The sequence below is a fragment of the Chanodichthys erythropterus genome, chromosome 14 (genome assembly GCF_024489055.1).
Source record: "Chanodichthys erythropterus isolate Z2021 chromosome 14, ASM2448905v1, whole genome shotgun sequence".
NCBI lineage: Eukaryota > Metazoa > Chordata > Actinopteri > Cypriniformes > Xenocyprididae > Chanodichthys > Chanodichthys erythropterus.
This window is the reverse complement of record NC_090234.1, coordinates 17,681,750-17,704,586: the sequence shown is the minus strand read 5'-3', so window position 1 is coordinate 17,704,586 and position 22,837 is coordinate 17,681,750. Positions and strand designations below refer to the sequence as shown.

The 22,837-nt window shown below is 37.5% G+C and overlaps 1 protein-coding gene across 10 annotated transcripts in view; it reads right to left on the bottom strand.

The window, feature by feature from the left end:
- tns1b (tensin 1b) overlaps positions 1 to 22,837 on the bottom strand; it is a 293,434-nt gene that overhangs the window by 30,733 nt on the left and 239,864 nt on the right. For 9 of the 10 annotated variants that reach the window (XM_067408600.1, XM_067408602.1, XM_067408604.1 and 6 more), the window contains 3 exons: positions 10,236 to 11,678; positions 3,451 to 3,635; positions 3,207 to 3,345 (listed from right to left, as the gene is read on the bottom strand). In XM_067408600.1, the coding sequence (XP_067264701.1) occupies positions 3,207 to 3,345; positions 3,451 to 3,635; positions 10,236 to 11,678 (1,767 nt within the window). The remainder of the gene's footprint in view (positions 1 to 3,206; positions 3,346 to 3,450; positions 3,636 to 10,235; positions 11,679 to 22,837) is intronic. The other variant, XM_067408603.1, reaches the window with a different exon arrangement.

The window sequence follows — 22,837 nt, the reverse complement described above, 5'->3', positions numbered from 1 at the left end:
GAGACATGCTACCAGAATGTGGCTATTGGAGCATGTGAATGTCGTTCAATCGCCAAAACAGAAAAAGAGCCCCTATGGGTCACCTTGCTCCCCAGGAATCCAACAGAACCACTTTAGAAAGTTTTGCAGATCTTTTAAATGAACCTCATACAAGTATGCTGGAAATGTTTGCTGGAGAAAAATGAAACACATTTTTTCCCCCAGACATTCAATATATCTTGATATTTATGTATTTGCTCAGATTTCCATATTTTTTTCCATCAGTTTTTGGATTATTTCAACCATTTTAACAGCCATTGCTGGCAAATACATAAATAAGGCATGCTTTTGACATTTTGACGTATGGAAGCTTTTTTCATTAATATGCACCAATATAACAATATTTATTTACCAATATTTAATATTTAGCTACAAGTATTTTTCCTAAAACATTTTAATACATGAAAAATGCTATGTAAACTTGATTACACAAACAAATCTTTGAATCTGAGTTTTGAATCTATTTACTGAATCATTTTAAATTGTTTGAAATGACTGATGTGAATGAAACAAACTTACTAGCTATAATGTTTTTTTTTTTTTTCTGCTATTAAAGTTTAAATTATACAAATTTTATTATAAACACCAATATTTACCTTAATATATTTGAACTAAAACATTTTACACTTAAAAAATACAATGGGGAGAGTTCCATAAACATTTTGGAATGTTAATGCAGATGAATCACTGAATCATTTTCAAATTGATTCTTTTAAACAAACTGTTTGAACTGACTAACTAAAAGAAATCAAACTAAACTCTAATGCCAACTTACCAAATATTAACATTCTCATACTTAAAAGTTTCAACAGAGAGATTACAAAACTAGTCTAATGAAACAGTCTTTAGAAACTTTATGGCCAAATAAACAGCACATCACCAGCAAAACCATCGCAAATATTACATGCATTTCGAATGTACCATCCATCCCTAATGTTCGCCTGGGGTAATGTAACAGATTAATGTAATGACAAGATTGATTGATTATGTTTTGTGTTATTGTAGGCTGAAGCGCTGTTTTGTTCCCTGAAGCCACATCTAGGTGCTCATGGTAGCAGAACTAGTCTGAAGAGCTTCGAATGTGAAGTGGCCTCGGGGTAAGATGTCAGCTCAAGAGAATGACTTGAATCTGTTTCAAATGAGGTGTCTGGTGAAAAGAAATGCTATGGAAGTCCAAGGAAAACAGAGCTGCTCAACATTGTGTGCATCTAACCTTGTAAAGAGGCTACAGAGTTTTACAAGAGGCTTTATATTAAACCTGCAGGGACAGTATGTTGGAGGGGAGGTTGAAGCAATAGGTTATAAAAACCAAAGCTATCACTGTACTGGAGAAATCCATCTGAACATGAAACCTGAGGCGTAAATGTGCTTGTTCTTGCATTGAGATACAATGACTGTGGAGGCTGACTATAGAAAAACTGCTGACAAAAGACATTTCTTGTACCCACAGATGTTGGGAATTGCTGGGGAGCAAGTGAGAACGGGGTCTTTCTGATCTGTGCACTTATGCATGTCTATGAGCCAACATAAAGTGTGTGTTATCACTCAAACGGGGGCCACACATCTTTAACATTGTGAACATGTGAATGAACTATAGCATCTGTTAATGATATCTACTGGCTCACACAAACACCCTGAGGTAGGGTTGGATTTAAGTGTTGCCAGACCCCATGTTGGCTCATAGACAGTGTGTTAATGTTAGCCCAAACGATTCTTTTACGGAAAGAAGCAAAAACACCCACCATTATTCTGATGTGCTAATTATGAAACTCAGTGGCTCTGTTCCAAAACCTAGTGAGCTTTCTTGCTGTCTACCACCTAAATAGGCAGCTGCATCTTAACCTCACAAGTGAGCAATTGGAACGCTCTACATGGGCAGCAAATCTTGGCATCATACAAATAGTGCTGCTCATGTTAAACACAACTTGCGGTTGATTTCAATTGAGTTTTTTGTGTTTGCATGTTGCTAAGCAAATGGTAAAACATCATAAGAATAAAAGCAAAAATATTGGGTAAGCCAGTTTTTTATTTTAGGTAAAAAAAAAAAATACTTTTAGTTATTGAACAAATTATATTTGTAATCAACATTTATCCCGCATTCTCCACCATCTTGGATGGATTATTCATACAGTTCATTGCAATTCATCTTTTCCGTGAAGAATATAAGCAACGCTGCCTTAAAGTGTGGTCACATTAGCAAAATTTTGTTTTTAAGTTTGTTAATAGCATAGAGATATATGAAGCACTGCTCACACTGAAGTCATTTTCAAACCAAGCAGCCTTCTGTTGGTCAGTGTGGTGAACTCACAAAATCTGTGTGGTGAACTTTTACACCCTCACACGAAATTCCCAATCATGAGGATTCTGATTGGAATGTCTGTATTTTGCACATGAAATATCACCCAGAAATGGTAAACATGATCACACCTTTAGAATCTGGCCTAAAGAAGATAATAATCATGCTGCCTATGTAACCGGTCCTACTCGACCCACTTCGGGTGGGATTCTAAAAGAGTCTCCGGCATGGGAGGCGGGTGCACTAATAATGGAGCTAAAGACCGCAGTTTCTAGCGTCAGTTGCTAGCGTGCCTCTTGAGGCCAGGGAAGTGAGGTTTATACGCACAGGTCTTAATAGCTTGCTTCCATTACACTCACCCCCCTAAACCACACTCCCATCTGGGTCACGGCACCAAATGTAACCGGTCTTCATCAACCCAATCTGAGCGGGATTCAAACTGGCGTCTCCAGCATGGGAGGCGGGCACGCTAACAAGGACGCTAAAGACTCTGGCGTAAGTCACTAGTGTACCTCTTGAGGGCAGGGGAGTGAGATTTATATAGCTCTTACTAGCTTCCTTCCATTACACTTACATTCTAGAAATAGCATTCGTGTTAGAAGCACACCTATGATGCTGCCTATGTAGGCAGTTCACTAGGTTTCAAAACACTGCCTGTATATAAACAGCAAGCGTTACTCTAAAAACTATACCATACAAATAACGGCTGACAGTTTGACTTCATTTACACTTTGAATTTCAAGTGATTTCCAGATAAAAACAAAATGAACAGAACCAAAATTCAGCGATGACTGAGACCCTTTTAAAGTGTTGACAGAGGAAGTGATTTTACAGCTCTATGGCGCCCCCCTCCTCCAACAGGGAAACTTACTCAGGTTGAAGTAAGGGGTTTGTGGCGAGACAGGGAAGGCAGGGGTTTGGGGTAGGGCCTCACCACCAACGATCGGAGGGGGACTGACGGGACCCCCGTCCATTTCCTCAAACGCTTCTCTGTAGCTATGCATGTGTCTCTGGAGAAAGAAGGACAGGTAGACATATTTCCATATGCACAATCCACATTTATTTCTGAGATTAATACTAGGAATAAAGCAAATATGTCCGTTCAGTTGGTCTACCTCCTTGGGCCGTCCCCCAGGATTCAGAGCAATCGTATTGGCCAGCTCGGGTGAGATGCAGCGAATGGGGGAGCGGACCGAGCCTCCTCGGGTTGGGCTCTCATCTTGGGAAAGGCCCTCACTGGTAGTCCGGCACCATCCAGGAACTGAAGCCTCATCTGGTGACATTTCACCAAAATGAACTCCTGCCGAGAAAATAAACACATGATATCATCTCTAACAGATAACTATTAGGGCCTGCAGAAGAACATTCATCATACTTGAAATTAAAAAATATCCAAATGTCAGAATACTCCTTGAACAAATCCATGGAAAACTGCCAATGAGCTCTGAAGAATTAACTCTGTCAAAAGCTGCACTGACGTCCAATCCGCACCACATTAAAGCCTGTTGGAGCTACAAACAATGTTCTCATTCAAACAGCCTAGATTACAAAAAGCTGGAATATTACAGAAACTCTGTGGATTTAAAGGGTAGTGTGTACTTCTGGATAAAGCTCTGGAACAGCCTCAAAGCAACTCTCAAGCCTATTTCATCACGTTCTGTTTGATAGAAAGAGATGACGGTGTAAATAAAACTGGATTTGTGTAAGTCTTCTTTAGTAGAAAGGGAAAAACAGAACAGAAATGGATAACTAAAGAAGTTTAGTAACTAAAAACAGATGAAACAACTTTTCTATGACAAACATCACTATTATTATTGTCTTATGAATATAAATATGGTTAATTAAATATATGCATCAATAAAAATAGTACAATCTCATTAAAAACTATTTGGTTTTGCCCAACATTTGTAAAATACTCTAAATCAGTAGTTAAAATAGGCATGGTTTTCACACTGTTATTCATTAAATGAACAAAAGGAAGATTGATATGCAATCTAAACAAATCTAATTAGATTTACCCAACATTTGTGTGCGCTACAGATATTTTCATTCTGATATTTTAAGTCATTAGCTTAGTGACATACTAATACCAAACTCCATTGAAACTGTGAGTAAAATCTCCTGTGTGCTTTGCGTGGGTTGCTGCCGATCTAGAGTGTTTCTCTAGTAGGGAGGGAAAATAGAAAATAAAAAATGACTAACATGAAATGAATACATGAACATGAATGATACCTGGAAAAACTTTCCTTTTCTAAGAAGACAGACTTTTCCATAGAATTACATTAAAAGGAGCAACCGAGTCACATCTAGAGACTTGAATATCATGGAGAGTGTTTTGACTCTTTTGATATTCATCCCACACATCATAGCAACGCCCTAGAAACCACTCAAACACTAGCAACCAGGAATGTGAAAACAACACATCAGAACAGCAACCACATAGCAACACACACACACACACACAAAATATGCAAGTCTTTAAATTTCTCTTCAGTACTGTGGTGTGCACTAGGCTTAAGCAGAGCTATTTCACAATTCACAACTTTCAGATAAGGAAAAAGGGAACTCTGGGGTTCTGTAAAAGCATGCACAGCCACACACAGTTTTAGATCCATTTAACTGGACTCAGTTTGAGACAGAGCAAAGCATTAATACATTCTGGTGGGAGTGAGTGGAATATCATGGAAACCGGGCAACGGGCTGAGCAAAATATTTACTAGCTCCCTGAGCGCGGCCTACGATTGATACGTGTGGTCAGACCACAACTCAGACCATTCAGAACCTCACGTGCGCTGGGAAACAACTTGAGAGAGATTGACCACTTCCACTTCTGGACAAGTGGCCACCCTTGTTCTTAAACATGATGTTAGCCAGACGCTCTGACACCAAGGGTGCATTTAAACCACTTTTGGAGTTTGGCCCACAAAACGAGCGATTGAGAACAATAGTGATGTCACAAAGGGAGGGTCTTCAAAAGGACGCACACACTCCATCTGCAATCTATTTACATTCCTGGATCAGATTCAGGCAGTTTCTACGACAGTGTCAAACATGCGGATTCCAAAACTGACTGGTCTGGGAAGCGATGGATCCAGCGCTTGGATGTGCTGTTATATCATATGGTCTATATCCTCCGGTGTCACTTCAGACAAGGTCGGGAGAGGAAACATGCAAAACAGATGTAGTACGTCAGATCTACAGCTGTGCATGACAAATTGTGCCGTTACCTTAGTGATCACACTGTTCTAATAGATTCAAGCTGCTGTAACTGAGAAACAGTTTTTCTTTTCATTTACACCAAACAAACACTTTTAGAATCTAAATGTTTAATGCAAGAAGTAAAATACACTAAAATACATTAATATGCATCAATATAACAATATAAATATCAATTTTTGTCTACCTAATAGTTTTAATAAAACACTTAAATACATGAAAAATGCTATGCAAGCACTTACATGAGTACTTTCTGTGTGATTACAACACACACACACACACATATGTTATATATATATATATATGTTTTATATATATATATATATATATATATATATATATATATATATATATATATATATATATATATATATATATATATATATATATATATATATATATATATATACACACACATATGTTATATATATATATATATATATATATATTTTTTATGTATTATCTATTATATTATATTATTTAGTTGGATATTATATAAATTATATATATATATATATATATATATATATATATATATATATATATATATATATATATATATATATATATATATATATATATATATATATATATAAATAATTTATTATATATTTATTAAACGATTCACTGCAGTGTTGTCACACAAAAATAAAACTATTAAGAATTAAGATTATATATACAGTATCTCATAGAAGTGAGTACACCCCTCACATTTTTGTAAATATTTTTTTTTATATATATATTTTCATGTGACAACACTGAAGAAATGACACTTTGAAATGACACAAAATAACTCAACACACAGCCATTAATGTCTAAACCGCTGGCCACAAAAGTGAGTACACCCCTAAGTGAAAATGTCCAAATTGGGCCCAAAGTGTCAATATTTTGTGTGGCCACCATTATTTTCCAGCACTGCCTTAACCCTCTTGGGCATGGAGTTCACCAGAGCTTCACAGGTTGCCACTGGAGTCCTCTTCCACTCCTCCATGACGACAACACAGAGCTGATGGATGTTAGAGAACTTGCGCTCCTCCACCTTCTGTTTGAGGATGCCCGACAGATGCTTAATAGGGTTTAGGTACCCTCAGCTTCTTTAGCAAGGCAATGGTCATCTTGGAGGTCTGTGCCACCATGCTGCAGCTCAGTTTCAGGGTCTTGGCAATCTTCTTATAGCCTACGCCATCTTTATGTAGAGCATTGTAACACTAACGAGTCACATGACACTGGGGAGAGAAAATGACTAATTGGGCCCAATTTGGACATTTTCACTTAGGGGTGTACTCACTTTTGTGGCCAGCGGTTTAGACATTAATAGCTGTGTGTTGAGTTATTTTGAGGGGGCAGCAAATTTACTGTACACTCACTACTTTACATTGTAGCAAAGTGTTATTTCTTCAGTGTTATCGAATGAAAAGATATAATAAAAATATTTACAAAAATGTGAGGATGTGAGATACTGTATATATTAGATGAAAAACTTAAACGAAAATAATAAGACCCATGAGAGAATTAAATTAAATAAAAACTTCATTCTTTTTCTTGCATAGCTTACTCTCATGGAATCAGCATGAGGTGAATGAGATATCTATGCAGAGCAGCAGGATAAACTGCTCTTTTTCTCTCCATAGTGTCATTTACGCCATTGTTATATCTGTATTGGACTGGATCAGACACAGGAGAGGTCCAAGACAAACATTCATCCTGGTACCTGGCTACCGTACACGGCCTGCATGGGCCCTCGAACGGGACTGAAGACATTCAGTGTACGACGCGTTTACTCCCCAGTGGCAGATAAGGATGGTATAATGGTCTCCAGACTCAGGGAGGATTTATTACCCTTTGTCCTTCATCTAAATGTTAAAACAGAGGTAAAGGAGAGTCCTTGAATGAAGCCAGTGTCTGCTCGCCTTGGTATTGTTCCCCAGGTCTGGCAGACTGGATCTTGTGACATGGGCTCAGTTGATCCAGACAGACTAGCCTTTGTCCTGCTACAGTGTAACTTTAACTCGTCACATAATACAAATGCAATTTGTTTGTTGAGGTCACCCAGCACAAAGGAGCAAACTAAAGCTTTTACTCCTGTTAACAGTTATTCCACCCAAACCAGGGGAAAATTCCAGCACAGGTTAGTGGTTAAGGAAGAGGGTTAAATTAGTATGGCGATAAATAAAAAGAGAGCAAATAGTAAAAGAAAAGATGAGAAATAGGAAATAGGTTTTATTAACTATTACTTCCTACAGTTTATTCCGTTAGTTCATCCAGAAATTGGAATTCCGCAAGGAGTCATTATTTAATCACACTCGGGTTGTCATACCAAACCTGTACGGCTTTCTTTTATTCTTTGTGGAAGACAAAATATATTTCTATAATTGTTTTATCTGTTTTTGTCAATAAAACAATGAAAAATTAACATATTTCAAAATATATTCAAAATGTCTTATGTGTTCCACAAAAGAAAGTTAAACATTTTCATAATTTTCATTTTGAACTATGCCTTTACATCTACTTCAGTTTACACTTTTTATTTTATTTTATTTTATTTTTTTATTTATCATCCAATTAGAATTTAGTCACAATGTTTTATAATAATAATAATAATAATATTGCAGATTATGTAAACAAGTGCAATACTTATAAAATAAAAATGATTATAATAGTTCAAAGTAGAATTAGATAATTAAATAAATCTATAAAATTACAGAGTAAAATAAAATACAGTATAATTGAATAAAAATGTTCAATAAAAATGAACTGCAGTTTTATGAAAGTAAACAGGAGCAGGGAAAGATAGGGGGCGTAAGCGAGAGAGAACTGAGATGTAGCACACAACCACACAACATGCACAGGTGTTATGAGTTAATGTCAGTGGGAGGCACAGTGCATCAGAGGACCAACCACTGAAGGAGAGAGAGCGGTGACGAGGGACAAGCTCAGGAACGCTCTGTCTGTCACTGATGCCTTGAATACGGGCAGTGTACTCTGCACACCACCGGGAAGAGGAGGAGGATTGATGGACCATGTAAGGAAGTAAAGGAAGAAGGTGAAGAGGAGGAAGGGAAGGCAGAGGTGATGATGGGACAGGTGTTCCACAAACAGGAGAGGATGGAAAAAGAAGGGGAAAAAGAAAACATTAGCACCTGTTATGTTAGCATATTGCTAATGACAAATGTGGGCGATTGGTAGGGAGCTAGGTGATATATCAAAAAAAAAAAAAAAATGTTAAAAACATGTGTAAATACATTATGAATTTTATTGCACAGTCCTAACATGAAGTATGTGTTTGCTTTAACTTCAGAAAGTAAGATAAACACACTCTATCTGTGGCGGCACATTGCGGATGGTAAATGCAGACAAAGTGTTCCCTAATTCCAGATAGTGGCACGTCTGATAACCAAATCCCAATACTAGAAACTGAGAGCTCTTCAAACAGTGTGGCAAGAGCTTGTGTCAAGACCTAGGACTCAAGGGAAGGTTACAATGAAAGAAAGCAGCTTCCTCCTCTTGCTGTCTTTCCTATTACAGGAACACTTATCTATGCTGAGTCAGCAACACTACTAAGCATTGGTCTGCAATAAAACAGAAACATAGCTGACTAGGTTTGTCCATGAGAGCATTATCTAGGTCGTTTCCTCTCAGGTTTAATGTTGGCTTCCTGAATATCTCAAGCTGGGGTTGGTTTAGCTAAGGTAGCATTTTCTGGCTGTCTTTGACAGAAAGAGAAAGCACATAATCGGACTGAGGTCTTTCTATCAGTATGCAACCTTCAACACCTGTCTGATGCTTCTTAAACATTCATTTTGTAAGATCTTAAAGATAAAGAAGGCACATTCACCGTGAAACCTGTGCTGTACAACCACTAGGCGGCAACAGTGAGCCCAGAGCCAATGTATCACTCATCCGAATAACAATATGTTTTACATTTATGTTTTTGCCAGAAACTTGGAATTAGATGAGAGTGTATATAGTCTGTGTTTATGATGTATTTGGTTGTAAGATCCATCAGCAGTATGTGATAGTAATACATCTGTAATTTAAACTCAACATTGAAAAAATCTAAACAAGTCACGGTGAATTTAGTCTCCGACAAAACAAGATTGGTTCAACAAACAACTCTTATGTGCTGGCATTATTCTAAAAACATCACAAGGGAAAAAACCTAGACTTCCAGGAAAATCTTTTTAAACTTTCAAGCTGAACAGATAATGTAAAAAAGTGCACTGCCGTATAACAGCCCTCAGTTGTTTGGGCACTTCTCCAGATGTAATGTACAAATGTTCGGTTTTGGCTTGGCACAACACAGAAATGCGGTCTGATATTGAGGCTTAAGCCAGAAGCACTTTGGACAAAGCTTTCTTTGTGATCTCACGGTGCTTATGTCAACGCCAACAAAGAAACCCCACCAAAAAAGGCACCGCCTTGAGTGTAAAAGACAAGCACAACTCAAGCACTCAAGACAGGGATGGAAATGTTTTCCTTTACTCTATTTAATTTAATAGCTTGTTTCAATATGCATTTTGTATACAAAAAAAAAAAAAAGAAAAGAAAAAAAGGCAGGAGTAATGTAGCCTAATGGTTCAAAATCTTGGCTGGATCCTGCCCATGGGTTGATCAATGTTACATCACTGTTGTACCTTTGAGCAAGTAAACTGACTCTGAAACTGTTAAAAGAGGTTGCTCTTACCAGCTATACGGTGAGCTACAAGACCCTCCAATTTGTAGTTGGTATCTTCCGGTTCAGACTCTTTGGGCAGAGGGGATGAGGAGGCAGAGTATCCACACTGGGTCTCCTGGGGCTCAGGGGACTGGGATGTGGTACTTGAGGGGTAAATGTTGAGGGGTTTTAACTGGAGAACTCCAAAGGTGGAGGAAGGCACTGTGGACTGGGACATGGGAGCCTGACCTTCTGCCTCAGAAGGGAATGCAGCATGCTGGGATATGGCTGTGGGTTTCTGCTGGTTCATGGTGGGTTGTGGAGGCTCTGTGGCTACCTGTAGAAATGTCAAAGGGTATCCCGCCAATGAGGCCCCACCACGGTCATGAATGGCTGCGTCAGCCTGGTAGGATGGCCGTGCCTGGGTTTGAGAGAAAGATGGCTGTGTGGTGACTACACCACCTTCTCCAGATGGTGCACTATGGGACTTGGGGACTTGAGTAAGTGCTGGGTCGAGGTCCAGCATCAGCATGTTGAGGGCCTCAATGGACTGTTCAATTTCTTGTTGAGATGCCATGGGAGGGAACTCTGGAAGGCTGTGGGATTGTAGTACAGGGCTGAAGGTGATCCCATCTGTGACCGGGACCTCAGGAACACCATATTGTTGCCACACATTCAGTCCCCTCTGCACTGCATCCCTACTGCTGGTTGTGCGTGTGGGAGCTTTGGGCATGTATTTCTGCTCTGTGGTCGGGGTTGCCCCTAATGATTGAGATCGGTAGATGTTGCCATTCTGGTTGGTATAGCCACTAGAAGCCCCCAAGTTGTCCTGGACAGATGAGGAGCTGTGAACTCTGGGCTCTGGCATTTTCTCATGGACACCCTTCTCCAAGTAGGGCACATCTTGTCCGTTAATAACCGTCTCCGACTGGTAGTATAGATCCGCTGGAGTGGCTCTGCCCTCAAATGACGAGAGGGTTCCGAGACTGTCCACACTGTTCCCTTCCTGGCTGTTGGGCAGGTCATCATCAAGTATATCTGTCTCTCGGTCTATGTTGTTGTGTCCGTTGACGTGAACCTGGGCAGGGACGAGGTGTAGGACTCCGCCGCCTCCGCTGCCAGAGCTGCTTTGGTAACCTGTCCGATGCATTGGTGCTTCCAAACCACTGAGCAACTGGTCCAGCTCCTGTTTTTCCTCTGGGCTAAGGGGCTGGGAGGATGGCTGACTCACCAAGGCCGGCTGATGGCTGGCTTCATCTGTGCGGTCGGTCTTGATGGAAGCAGTGGAGTTGCCCGAGTCACTGCTTACAGACAAGGCGTGGTCGACTGGTGGTAGAGTCTGGTCTACTGCAGGTAAAGCATGATCGACAGCAGCTGGGAGACCATTAGTTGTGACCCCTCCCTCCAGAGACTCTTTCTTCCGAACCTTAGCGTAGAGACTACCATCCAATGGACCTTGTGTGTGAATAACGTCTGTAGAAGACAAAAAGAAAAATGGAATGCTTAAATGCGTTCAGCTATTTCATATATTCATATATCCACTTCACATTGTGCCTAAGAATACCAAGCTTCATTTCTACATTTATGTGTCACATTATTCAGTTATATTATTAGGTCCTACCAGCTATTGACCTACTAGCTAGCAACAGCATGCATTAACATACTAAATAACGAATACTCTGAGGAAAAACAGTAGCATTCGGCACATTGTATTTGAAGATAGCAAAAGCTATACTCTTCACTACTATGGTAACAACACAGAAGGCATTCTAAACCCCAATATATCTGGACATTAAATACTATTACAGTTAAAATCACACTTATCTTATTCAAAAACAAGTAGGACTTATAATTTCATCATTTCCTCTCTCGAATCAAGTCCCATGCAAAGCATGCTAGGAACTACTATTCCCTTGGTCAATTTCAGTTAAAGTTAACCCAAAAACAAACCTTGCATTGGAACAAATTTACTTTTATTGTATGAACAATAAACATTGAGATATTTTATATATATATATTATATATATATATATATGCTATATATGCTTTTTTCTTGCAAAGAAAAAGGAAACTTATACAGGTTTGGAACCACATGAAGGTAAGTAAATGACAAGAGAAGTTTCATTTTTGGGTGAACTTTCCCTTTAATGGCACCAAAATTATTCTTTTTTGAGAAAACGGATGTCAAACCCTCATTTATAGTGGACTACTAAGATACTTGATTGTTTTTAACTATGTAAACACTTATGGAGTGAGCACTCAATATATGTCAAAACAAGCAACTTTTTGAAATTCATATAAAGGATTCTTTCCTAAAACATGCACGTGTATCTACACATGCTCTGAACGACAGCTCCACCTCACGCATGAAGTCAGTTTGTGCCTCTCATGAGAGGCACCACGCTCCCAGTCCAAGCTAGTGACTCACCAGTGGAAAAATCACCACATACAATATTGGAGGCATTTCCTGTCTCCTTGGAATTGTAGCATCATTTCCTATACTCACACATTTACACACACATGCTTGGGCACTTACACAAACACATAACACACCTATTTTGGGGTGGCTGTGTGTCAATGTATCTTTGGCACTTAAAAATCAGTGTCTTGTTTCCCTGTGGTCATGGATTTTAATAACAGACTGTAACCGTTTTCTGCCTTTCCAAAACCACTAAGCCACTGTTTGACAGTTCACTCTGCAATGGCCTTTTGATATCAACAATGCATTGAACCCCCCCCCCGTGTTCTGTTCAGTGTGCTTGGGAGAATAAGACCGCCTCAAAACCACGGACTGTGACAAAATGTCATTCATTCACATAGAGCCAGCCTGAAACACTCATGCTGAGTTTCCCATGGTGTCTTAATGTAAGATCTGTCGAGCTGCAAATCTGATAATACAGCAGGGAAAAGTGGGCACAATACTCTGGGCTCTACTGTGCTATTTTTTTGACACTCTAGAGCACTAATAGCTGAAGTCGAGTGACTGTGGCCCCCTAGTCTTGAATAGTCAGACTTGTGAGTTTTGGCATAAAGTTTGGACCACAAATGCTCACTTAAATGAGAAGAAACTGGTGTCAAGTGACCAGTCGGGGTTTGTTTTATTTTTAAGTGCCATTTATAGTTGTTTTATCTGAAATAGATGATACCACAATAAATGCAGAAGGAAAAAAAAAAAAAAAAAAAAAACGATCAACACCCCACCAATCACACCAAATAATCAATCTGCAATTTGCATATATTTTATAATCAAAATTTCTATCCTCTAAAAAGTACTATGAAATGCTTTTGCCAATTTGATAAAAGTGTTTTTAAAAGTACAATTTGTACAACTGTAAAAATTCTATCAAATAAATAATGTGCTTAATTATTAATAAATTGCATTGTGCCATCTCATATGAAATTAATTCATTTTAATATAGAATGAGATATAAACATCTTCAGAAAGGTTTTAGTTTAATTTCACATTACCTTATGACAAGCCTTGAACACAGAGAAAGTTTTTTTTTTTTTTTTTTTTAATTGAATGCTGATATTTCAACAAATACATTTCCAAGTTATTTTCTATAAAAATATATATATATCCAGATTCTTTCATAGACATAACACAGAAAACAAAGTGAAATACACTACTAGCACCTCAAAATATTCTTTCAAAGATATGATGCTACTATCCTGCTAAACTACGACTTCCGGTGCTTTCAACCAGCGGCTACAATTTGTTTGTGCAATATGCAGTTTGAAACTAACATTTCACTCAAGCTCCTTAAAAATAGACATCCCGGGTTAACTCAAGTAACCTGTTGACCTCAAGTAACCTGTTGACATCTATAACCTTATCCTTTAGGTTGTAGATGTCTACTTGCAACGAATTCAGTGATCACCTTTGGCCCCATGTCACATGCAACTATGTGACCTACTGGTTTTACAGGACACAAGAGTACATAAGCTGGCGTCTGTCAAATGCTGCCAACCTTGATGTTCACTGTTGTACATCAAATGTAAATTGGTTTATTGATCAGATGAAAAACTGTCCATATGCCTCATAGCAGGTTTGTATAAATCTGTATAGAGTCACAATAACAAACTTACAGATGTCTACCATTCTCAATACCAATTTTCATTCACCATTTAACTATTATGCTATGAAAAAAATTCCTAAATATATATAAAAAAAGAAATTAATACTTTTATTCAGCAAGGATGCATTAATTTTCGACTTTTATAATATTACAACAGATTTCTATTTCAAATAAATGCTGTTCTTTTGAACTTTCTATTCATCAAAGAATCCTGAACAAAACTACAATGATCATGATTTAAACAAAAATAATAAAGAGTAACGGCTGCTGATAATTCACCTTTGTCATCACAGAAATAAATGATAAAATATATTACAAAACATTTATTTTACATTATAATAATATTTCACAATATTATGGTTTTTTTAACTGTATTTTTGATCATATAAATACAGCCTTGGTGATCATTAGAGACATATTTAAATTATTTATATACATTAACACAAAGAGGCTCGAAAACTATTATTCAGTTTAGATACTGTAGAAAATCTGGTAACATTATTTTTATTTTATTTTTTTTTCACTATTGCTTTGGTACCAAAATAAAACAGTACCATTCGTACATTTCCACATCCTAAAATCTGTTTAAGACAAACATTGTAGGAATGAATTTGACAATATGATAAAGTCAAAAGTGATATGACTATGTTTATTTCTCCTCTGTGAGACCAGGCTTTGTGCCAGAATTTTCCTTTAACAGCATTGCATGGAAAAACTTAGTCTTCCCCCTATTCCCCTTTTCTTTCCCCAAGAGTTTCCTCTAACAATCCCCCAGCTGTTTCAAACATCTCCCAGCTCCCTAGTACTCCAAAATAACAGATTAGAGTGGCACCTTGTATAAATCGCTCAGCAGGTTAAAACTTTATCCGTGAGATGCGAATGTTCATCTCAGATGAGCCAAACGGATCTCATGTTTTATTTGCACCTCAAAAACACCTCATGACTTAATACTGACATCAGAGGAGCTGTCGCTGTCATTAGAATCCGGCATCTCAATGTGGAATCAGACACGCCTCTTTCTTGAAAAAGGAATCGCCTTCTATTTCGGCAAGCTTTTTATCACCTGTTCCAGACACGGGTGATATCACACCATGAGCAGCTTGCGTTTATCCCTAATCATCACCCATAAAAATAGCAGGATGTGAACACATGCTTAAGTTCACTAGAAGTTATTCAAAGCACAAAAAACATGAAAAGAACCTCAAGAAAATGTCCCTACCTGCCTTAGTGCACAGCTCTGTAAGTGTCCGAGTAGAAAGTTTTGAAAAGTCTCTGTGTTTTCTTGCTCTCGAGCCCCAGCAGCTCAACATTAGCGAGCTGTGGGAGTAGTTTTGGATCAGAAAGCTCTCTCCTCTTTCTCCACCTCCTGTTCTAACTCCGATTGAGCTGTGCTGCTAAAGATGACATGACTTTTTCCTTCTCCTTGGATGTACAACACCCCTAGTGAGGTGGGCGTGAATTTATCCTCGCCCAGCTGTGTGTTTGGTGTCAACTAGAGTGACATCACTGGGGCTTTCTTTGTCGGATTGGCTTGTTATCCTTCACTAACTCCCTGGCTCTGTTCCAAAACCTAGTAAGATGCCTACATAGGCAACATTTAAAGGCATCATATGAATGACACAAAGATTGTTCCAACAGACACTTCCAAGATTCTTCTAAGAACCTTTCATTGGACAGCAAAGGCAATCTCATAATGCACTCATTATGTAAGAGAGAGAGAGAGAGAGAAAAAAAAAAGAAAAACGAAATGTAGATTATGAAAATGAATTTAAAAAAACAATATAATTAAATGTACTTTAAGAAATAGTCCAAAAAAGTTAAAACTATTTAAAATAATAATAAAATGGATTTTTAAACATTAGAAGAGAAACATTCAATACTAAAAATAGTTTAAAAAGATCAATTTAATTAAAAATAGATTTTTAAAAATGAGATTATAATTCATTCAATACAAAAAAAAAAAAAAAAAAAAAAAAAAAATTGCATACCTGACTTAAAAATAGCTTATAAAATAATTCAATATCAAAATATTGTTAAAAAGTTCTGAAGACAGTCCTGAAATTGGGAGCTTTGTCACATGTCAGATGTAAGCAGTTAAATATATATATATATATATATATATATATATATATATATATATATATATATATATATATATATATATATATATAAACATAAACTGTGATTTGCATATAAAAATCCTTGAAAAAACAAATGGTACAAAAGCTTTCACTGGCTGGTACCCTTTAAAAAGGTTCTAATATGTACAATTTAGGTAAAAATATGTACTTCTAAAGGGACTAATATGCATTACTTAGGTACAAAGGTGTAACTTTTTAAAGGATAACCTCACAGTGACAGATTTTGTACTTTTTTTCCCAGAGTGTAGAGTGGGAAAAATAACCAACCAACCCATTCGCAGAGAGGCTTTTTTTCCTCCTGATGATGACTATGTGAACAAAGCAGTGGAACCAGTGTCCACCTCATCAAAACTGAACTCCTGCAGGTTATATACAGCTACACCAGCCAGGACCAAATTAGAATATCCTGCTCAAAGCTGACAGATCCAAAAAAAAAAAAAAAAAGAAGTAAAACACATCCAGTAAAACACATTTGGTGTTGTATAGTCTAATGAAGGAACTAGTTGCTACTTAAGGAAATGTATTTTAGCATAAAGTGTGATTTTACCTAATAGTATGTTATTCAGTTCCTTATATTTAGTAGACTGAATAGGTCCTGTGGGGTAAATTACATTGGATCACTTGAACCTGGACAAATTGAGTGCCAGTCACCAATTTAAAGCATGTTATTATCGTACGTCACTTCAGATAGATTTTCTAACTAATGTAAATCAATTTTCCAGGGTCTATACTCAATGTGTCTCAAAATCTTTATCTCAAAATCACATCTGCTGTATATAACCAGGTTGTCACTTTACTTAGAAGACAGCTGTCTATATAGACAGTATCCAACAAGTATCCACTTACTAGCTTACTAGTCCTACAGACAGTAGAGGGCTCTCATTGGCCCAAAATCAATAACGTATAACCATAAACTGTAGCTCTGTTCCAAAAACTACCCAGCTGCTTTGCTGTTGCCACTCGATATTGTTTTATAAGCTACTCTAATGCATTTACAGTGGTTTTACCACAGGTTCGTGCCATGTGCACCCCTTACCTGTTTTGGCTTGAACGTAATGATTCCGTGGTGCTAGTTTTTGCCAGAATGGAAAACTGGCATATTATATTTAACATGGTTTGAAAAGCCTTACCTTGTTAAGATTTACAAGCACTGCAGCTTGGGGCTTTGAATGTGTGTGTGTATGTGTGTTTTAGTCAGTAGTCAGCAGGCAAAACAGTAGGCCTACCTGATATTGCTGTACTACACACTACTGTAGTCAATGGTTGATGCATTTAAGTTGCTGTAAGTGATTGCATTACATATACATAAAAAAAATGTTGTAATAAATCATGAAAATATAGTTTTTACAGTGTACTAACTGTTTGCGATGATAATGTAGGAAGGCATGGCAAAACAACAACAACGTGTGTTTGTAAAAATCACATATTAACATTCACACCTACATACATTTTTCCCAACTGACCATTGCCACTTGAAGATGAAAAATACGCTGTACTGGGAGATGTTTTCAGAAAATTGTCAATGTAGTCTCAGTAAGTATATATATGTATGCAAGTCTATGAATAAATAGATAAATAAAGGGTTACGTAGCCTATTTCTTTAAAAATAAAATAAAATAAGCATGACATCATGGCTCATGTTTCATGGTGGGCGGAAAAAGTGGTCAATCTTTTGTGATGGATGATTTAGTTGGAATGACTTATTATTATTATTAGTTGGAATGACTTATTATTTACTTACTGTTTACTTGGAGTAATGAAAGAACAGGTAAAGTTTCAGAAATGCCAAAGGTTCCCTTGACAAATTTATGTGATTAATAAGTTAAATCACCAGAATAGGGAAGGGGTTTAGGATCTTTTCCTTGTTCAAGCTGTTCATTATTTGTCTACATTAATGATTTCATCTATATCTTTTATCTAAACATGTGCTTAATGTTAAAAAAAAAAGATCAATAGTTCTGGTACTTCATACATTGCTGTTTTGTGAGTGATAGTGTGAGCTTTCAAGGACATGGAATGAGATTAAACCAAGAGGAAAGAGAAAAAAGGTTTACGGAAGGACTGTACAAACTTCACATGGTGCGTCTGCAGGAAATGAATGAATATGTTTGTCTAAGTCGGTCAGAAACAGACTACCAGTCAGCAAACAGAAATCCTGACAATGTGACACGACTGATATCCATGTAATGACAAACACCCGCTGCTCTGAATCAAAACATACAATGTGATCATCGCTTTAACACCTGCTGCCAAAACACTCCCACAACTGAATCATACCCTTGTGAACGAATGTGGTTTAAATCACCACAGCTGTCTAATTCATCTGCATTTATATGCTGTTTTTCCAAAACGATGGCTATGTTTGAACAATTTAAGTGCTCTAAACTCTTAGAGCTCATCAATGATTGATTTAGCACATGAAGGATATGACATCAAACCTGAAAAACCTTCAATTTGAGCAACGGGCCTAAATAAATACATTTCTTTTAATAATAATGATATTTTTTTTGTACCATGCCCATAAAGCTACATGAATGTGATTCAGGTTTTGATGAAGTGTGCGGTCACTGTAACTCTGGTCAAGTGTTACTCAGAAAACACTGTGTAAGCACTTGAGAAGAAGACAAAGTGCTGCGTTTGACTTCACAGGCGCTCCTCACAAGAGCTCTCTGGTAATGGAGCCTGTATAAGGTAAGTGCAGGACATTAAATATGCATTAAAGATGCTTTTGATGGTCCTTTTATATAAAGGCAGAGACGAGAAAGCCTTGTGTGATTAAAGCACAGAGAAAAGAAAGAAATAAACCTCATCACATCTACTCCAACTAAATTCTCATAAGCACTCTTTGTTCAGACAGGCAAAAAAAAAAAAAAAATCTGATTTTTGGATTATCTGCCTCAAATCATTTAAATTGATGCAATCTAAACAGCAAAAAGCCACATTTTTACAATCCCGTTCCAAACCACATCCATCTGTGGTTTGAAAGGCGACTGAAATCTGATTTTTGAGATTCTGAAAGGCCAATTTGTATCGTCTGCACCAATGTCATTACTATGAAAACAGTTTCAATAAAATGGGATAGACTAAACAGTCTCAAACAGATTCAGTTTCATTTGTGCATTTACATTTATGCATTCAGATGCTTTTATCCAAAGTGTTGTACAATAGAAAAGCATAAGCAATTAGCGCCGACATTCCATTACTGACTCGCAGAGAAAGTCTTAAAACTGGATTTTAAAACCAAATCAGAATTGAATGGAAGCCACAGAAAATGTTTTATCTCACATTTCAGAGAATTTCAAGTTTACATCTCACAATCCTGAGAAAAAAGTCAGAATTGCAGGATGTAAACTCAATTCTGAGAAAAAGTACGAATTGCGAGATTTAAACTCTCGAGTGCAAGAAAAAAAAACGATATAAACCAAAGATATAAACTCGCAATTCTGACTTTTTCTTACGAGTTATACAGTCTGAATTCTAAGTTATTTCCTAATTGTGAGTTATAAAGTCAAAATTGTGAGATATAAACTCACAATTAAAAAAATAAAAAAGTCTGAATTGTGAGATAAAACATTGCTAACCTTCCATAAAATTAGATGCAGTCTGAACAAAACCTTAAAAGCACTGTTTGGAGAATACTTGCATTTTGGGATATTTTCCCTGTTTTGGATATGTACACCTGCTCAATCCCAGTCTGAGAAAGACAGTGCTTATATTTTTCTGTGCCGAAGCCGGACATTGACTTAATGCACGCAGCTCTCCACGTGACTCCAGCACAAAGCCATTGATGGGTAACGTTTCGCTAGCGCTTACGTTGCCTTTAAGGAAAAGCAATCAAGCCCTGCTCAAAGTCCTGGGAACAGACTGGGCGAAACGAGGGTGGCTCCTTGATAGGCATGTAGCGGCTGACTGCGGTTGGGAACTGGCCCGGGTTATTCGCTCCACACACTTACACACACAGACCGCACACACCAGCTCCTCATCACACACTTCATCATTAGTCCTCAGAGAGCTCTGGAGAACCAAAACAATGAATTACTGAATCAAAACTAAATGAGGCGCTTTGAAAATCAGAAAGATACTGCATATTGTGGTTTTGTTCACATGTAGTCCTGTTTCTATAAGAATATCTCATGTATCATTGGCTAAGTCTTTAATTAACTTGTAAAGCCTGCACTCTAAAAAATGCTGGGTTGTTTCAACCCATGTTTGGGTCAAGTATGGACAAACCCAACCGCTGAGTGTAAAAATTTAATTAAAAAATTTAAACCAACAGTTGGGTTTGTCTATATTTGACTCCGTCTTAAGCCTCAGACGTAACAGCCATTGACTTTTGGCTGAATGTCTGATGCATATGGCACACAAAATCAGAAACACTTCAGGAGTTTTGAAGTTGATCTGAAAAAGTTATTATTTCTCCACTACTGGCTCATTTATAACTGTATATTATAACTGTATTTTATATTTTATAACGAACAAGCTGCGTTTCCAGTCAAGTTTCCAGTGCTTTGTTGTGTGTGCGTGAGGCGCGATCAAACAGCTGTCTTTGCTGGGGACTTGCCTCATCGTCATGGCAACGGTTCGTGGCCAGGTCGGATTACGTCAGAGTTTGTTGCCGTTTGTTGGATGCTCAGACGACCAAACAAACGCCGATTAAACATGTTCAGTCTAGTAAAAACAGACTCCGACCAATGCCAACAGGGGTATCACACCTATCCAACAAACTCCAACAGACGAGTTTGTTGGCGTTTGTCGGTGCGGTGTGAACTGAAACAGCTGAAAACGATCCGCATCTGGCGGGTGTTAATGTCAAGCCCTGATTGTTACTAAGCCTGCCCTGGGTACACCAAAACTACCCGCATTTTTCTTGTCCGTTGCCCTCACAGATTTCTGCAGTTGAGCTTGGATGTACATTTACATTTCATTGATGACATGCCTCTGAAGTTTGACTTTTTGCACCATTACAATACTTATAGGCAACTAGCCATCATATCTTCCACTCCACTAAAAACATGTTAATGCTCAGTGGTAAACATATATGGTGCCTTAATGTATTTGCAATGTACTAAAATGTGTTCATTTTCAATGGGCATATATGCGGCGGAAACAGGTAGGCATCCCAAATTTTTCAACATTAACATTTTAATATAACATTATGGCCTTTAGAAAATATTTTTTGAGGAGGTGGAGTGCACAATAGGCCCCTGTGGCCTGGCCTAAACTTTTGTCCTTAATGGCATTTTTTCCCCTACACTACTTTAACTTTTATACTTTAAGTAGTTTTCAAATCAGTACTTTTTCACTTTTACTTGAGTAAAAAGCTTGAGTTGATACTTCAAGTATTTTTAAACCCTAGTCTCTATACTCCTACTTGAGTAATGACTGTGAATACTTTTGACACCAGTGATAATTAGTAAAGCTGCCACAGAAAACTAAAAATGCATTCATAAACATCACAGACAACTTAAATAGCATCTATAATTAGCAGTCATAATATTTGTAATAAGATCCAGATCATTTAAATCAGATCATAGATCATTTAAAGGGGACCTTTTATACCCTTTTTTAGTCTTGATATAGTTTTTAGGGTCTTCTTGAATAGGTTTTCATGTTTGATTTTTCAAAAAACATTATATTTCACACTGTTGCAGCACCTCTCTTTGAGTCTGTCAGTAACATTCTGTTTAGTTCCTATCTCTATGAAGCCCCTCCATTCCGAAAAGCACAGTGTGCTCTGATTGGTTGGTTGGACCAGTGTGTTGTGATTGGCCAACTGCTTCGATTGTGTTTGGGTCCCACCCCTTATCATAACCGCGGGTTTTAACTGCAACTCAACCAGGTCTCGCCCCTTTTTTGTGTATGCCTTAAGCAGGAATTATTTAAATGAGAGATTTTGTGACGAGCATGTTCCTGAAAGAAAACTCAAGACTACAATCAAGGCATTTCAGGGAGTTCAGAAACAATGTTTACTGATATAGAGAATAACTCCCTTTGGAGTGACTATGTGCTTTGTACCTTTGCAGAGCTTTTCCATGCTCAAACAGCAACATCACACACTAAATAACGTTGAAAAAAAATAAAAAAAAATAAACATAATAGGACCCTTTTCTGAATACATTTAGCAGGACCAAGTCTCTAACATTCATCTTGTAACCAATTCCAGGCAAATGGAGCAGCATATCTGCCTATTTATCCTGTTAATTCATAAGAATTGTATATGCAGGTTATGTGGTAATGTCGTCAGTTATGTCCTTGCGGAAACATGGTTATATTAAACGTTTACATATAGATCCCTAACCAGGTATCAAACAAGCCAGTGACTACGTGAGGAAAGCCCAAAAGGTTTCTCAGTCAGCGTTAATAGAAGACGGGTGCACATAACTGGACTCTCAGTCTCGTAAATATCAAGACC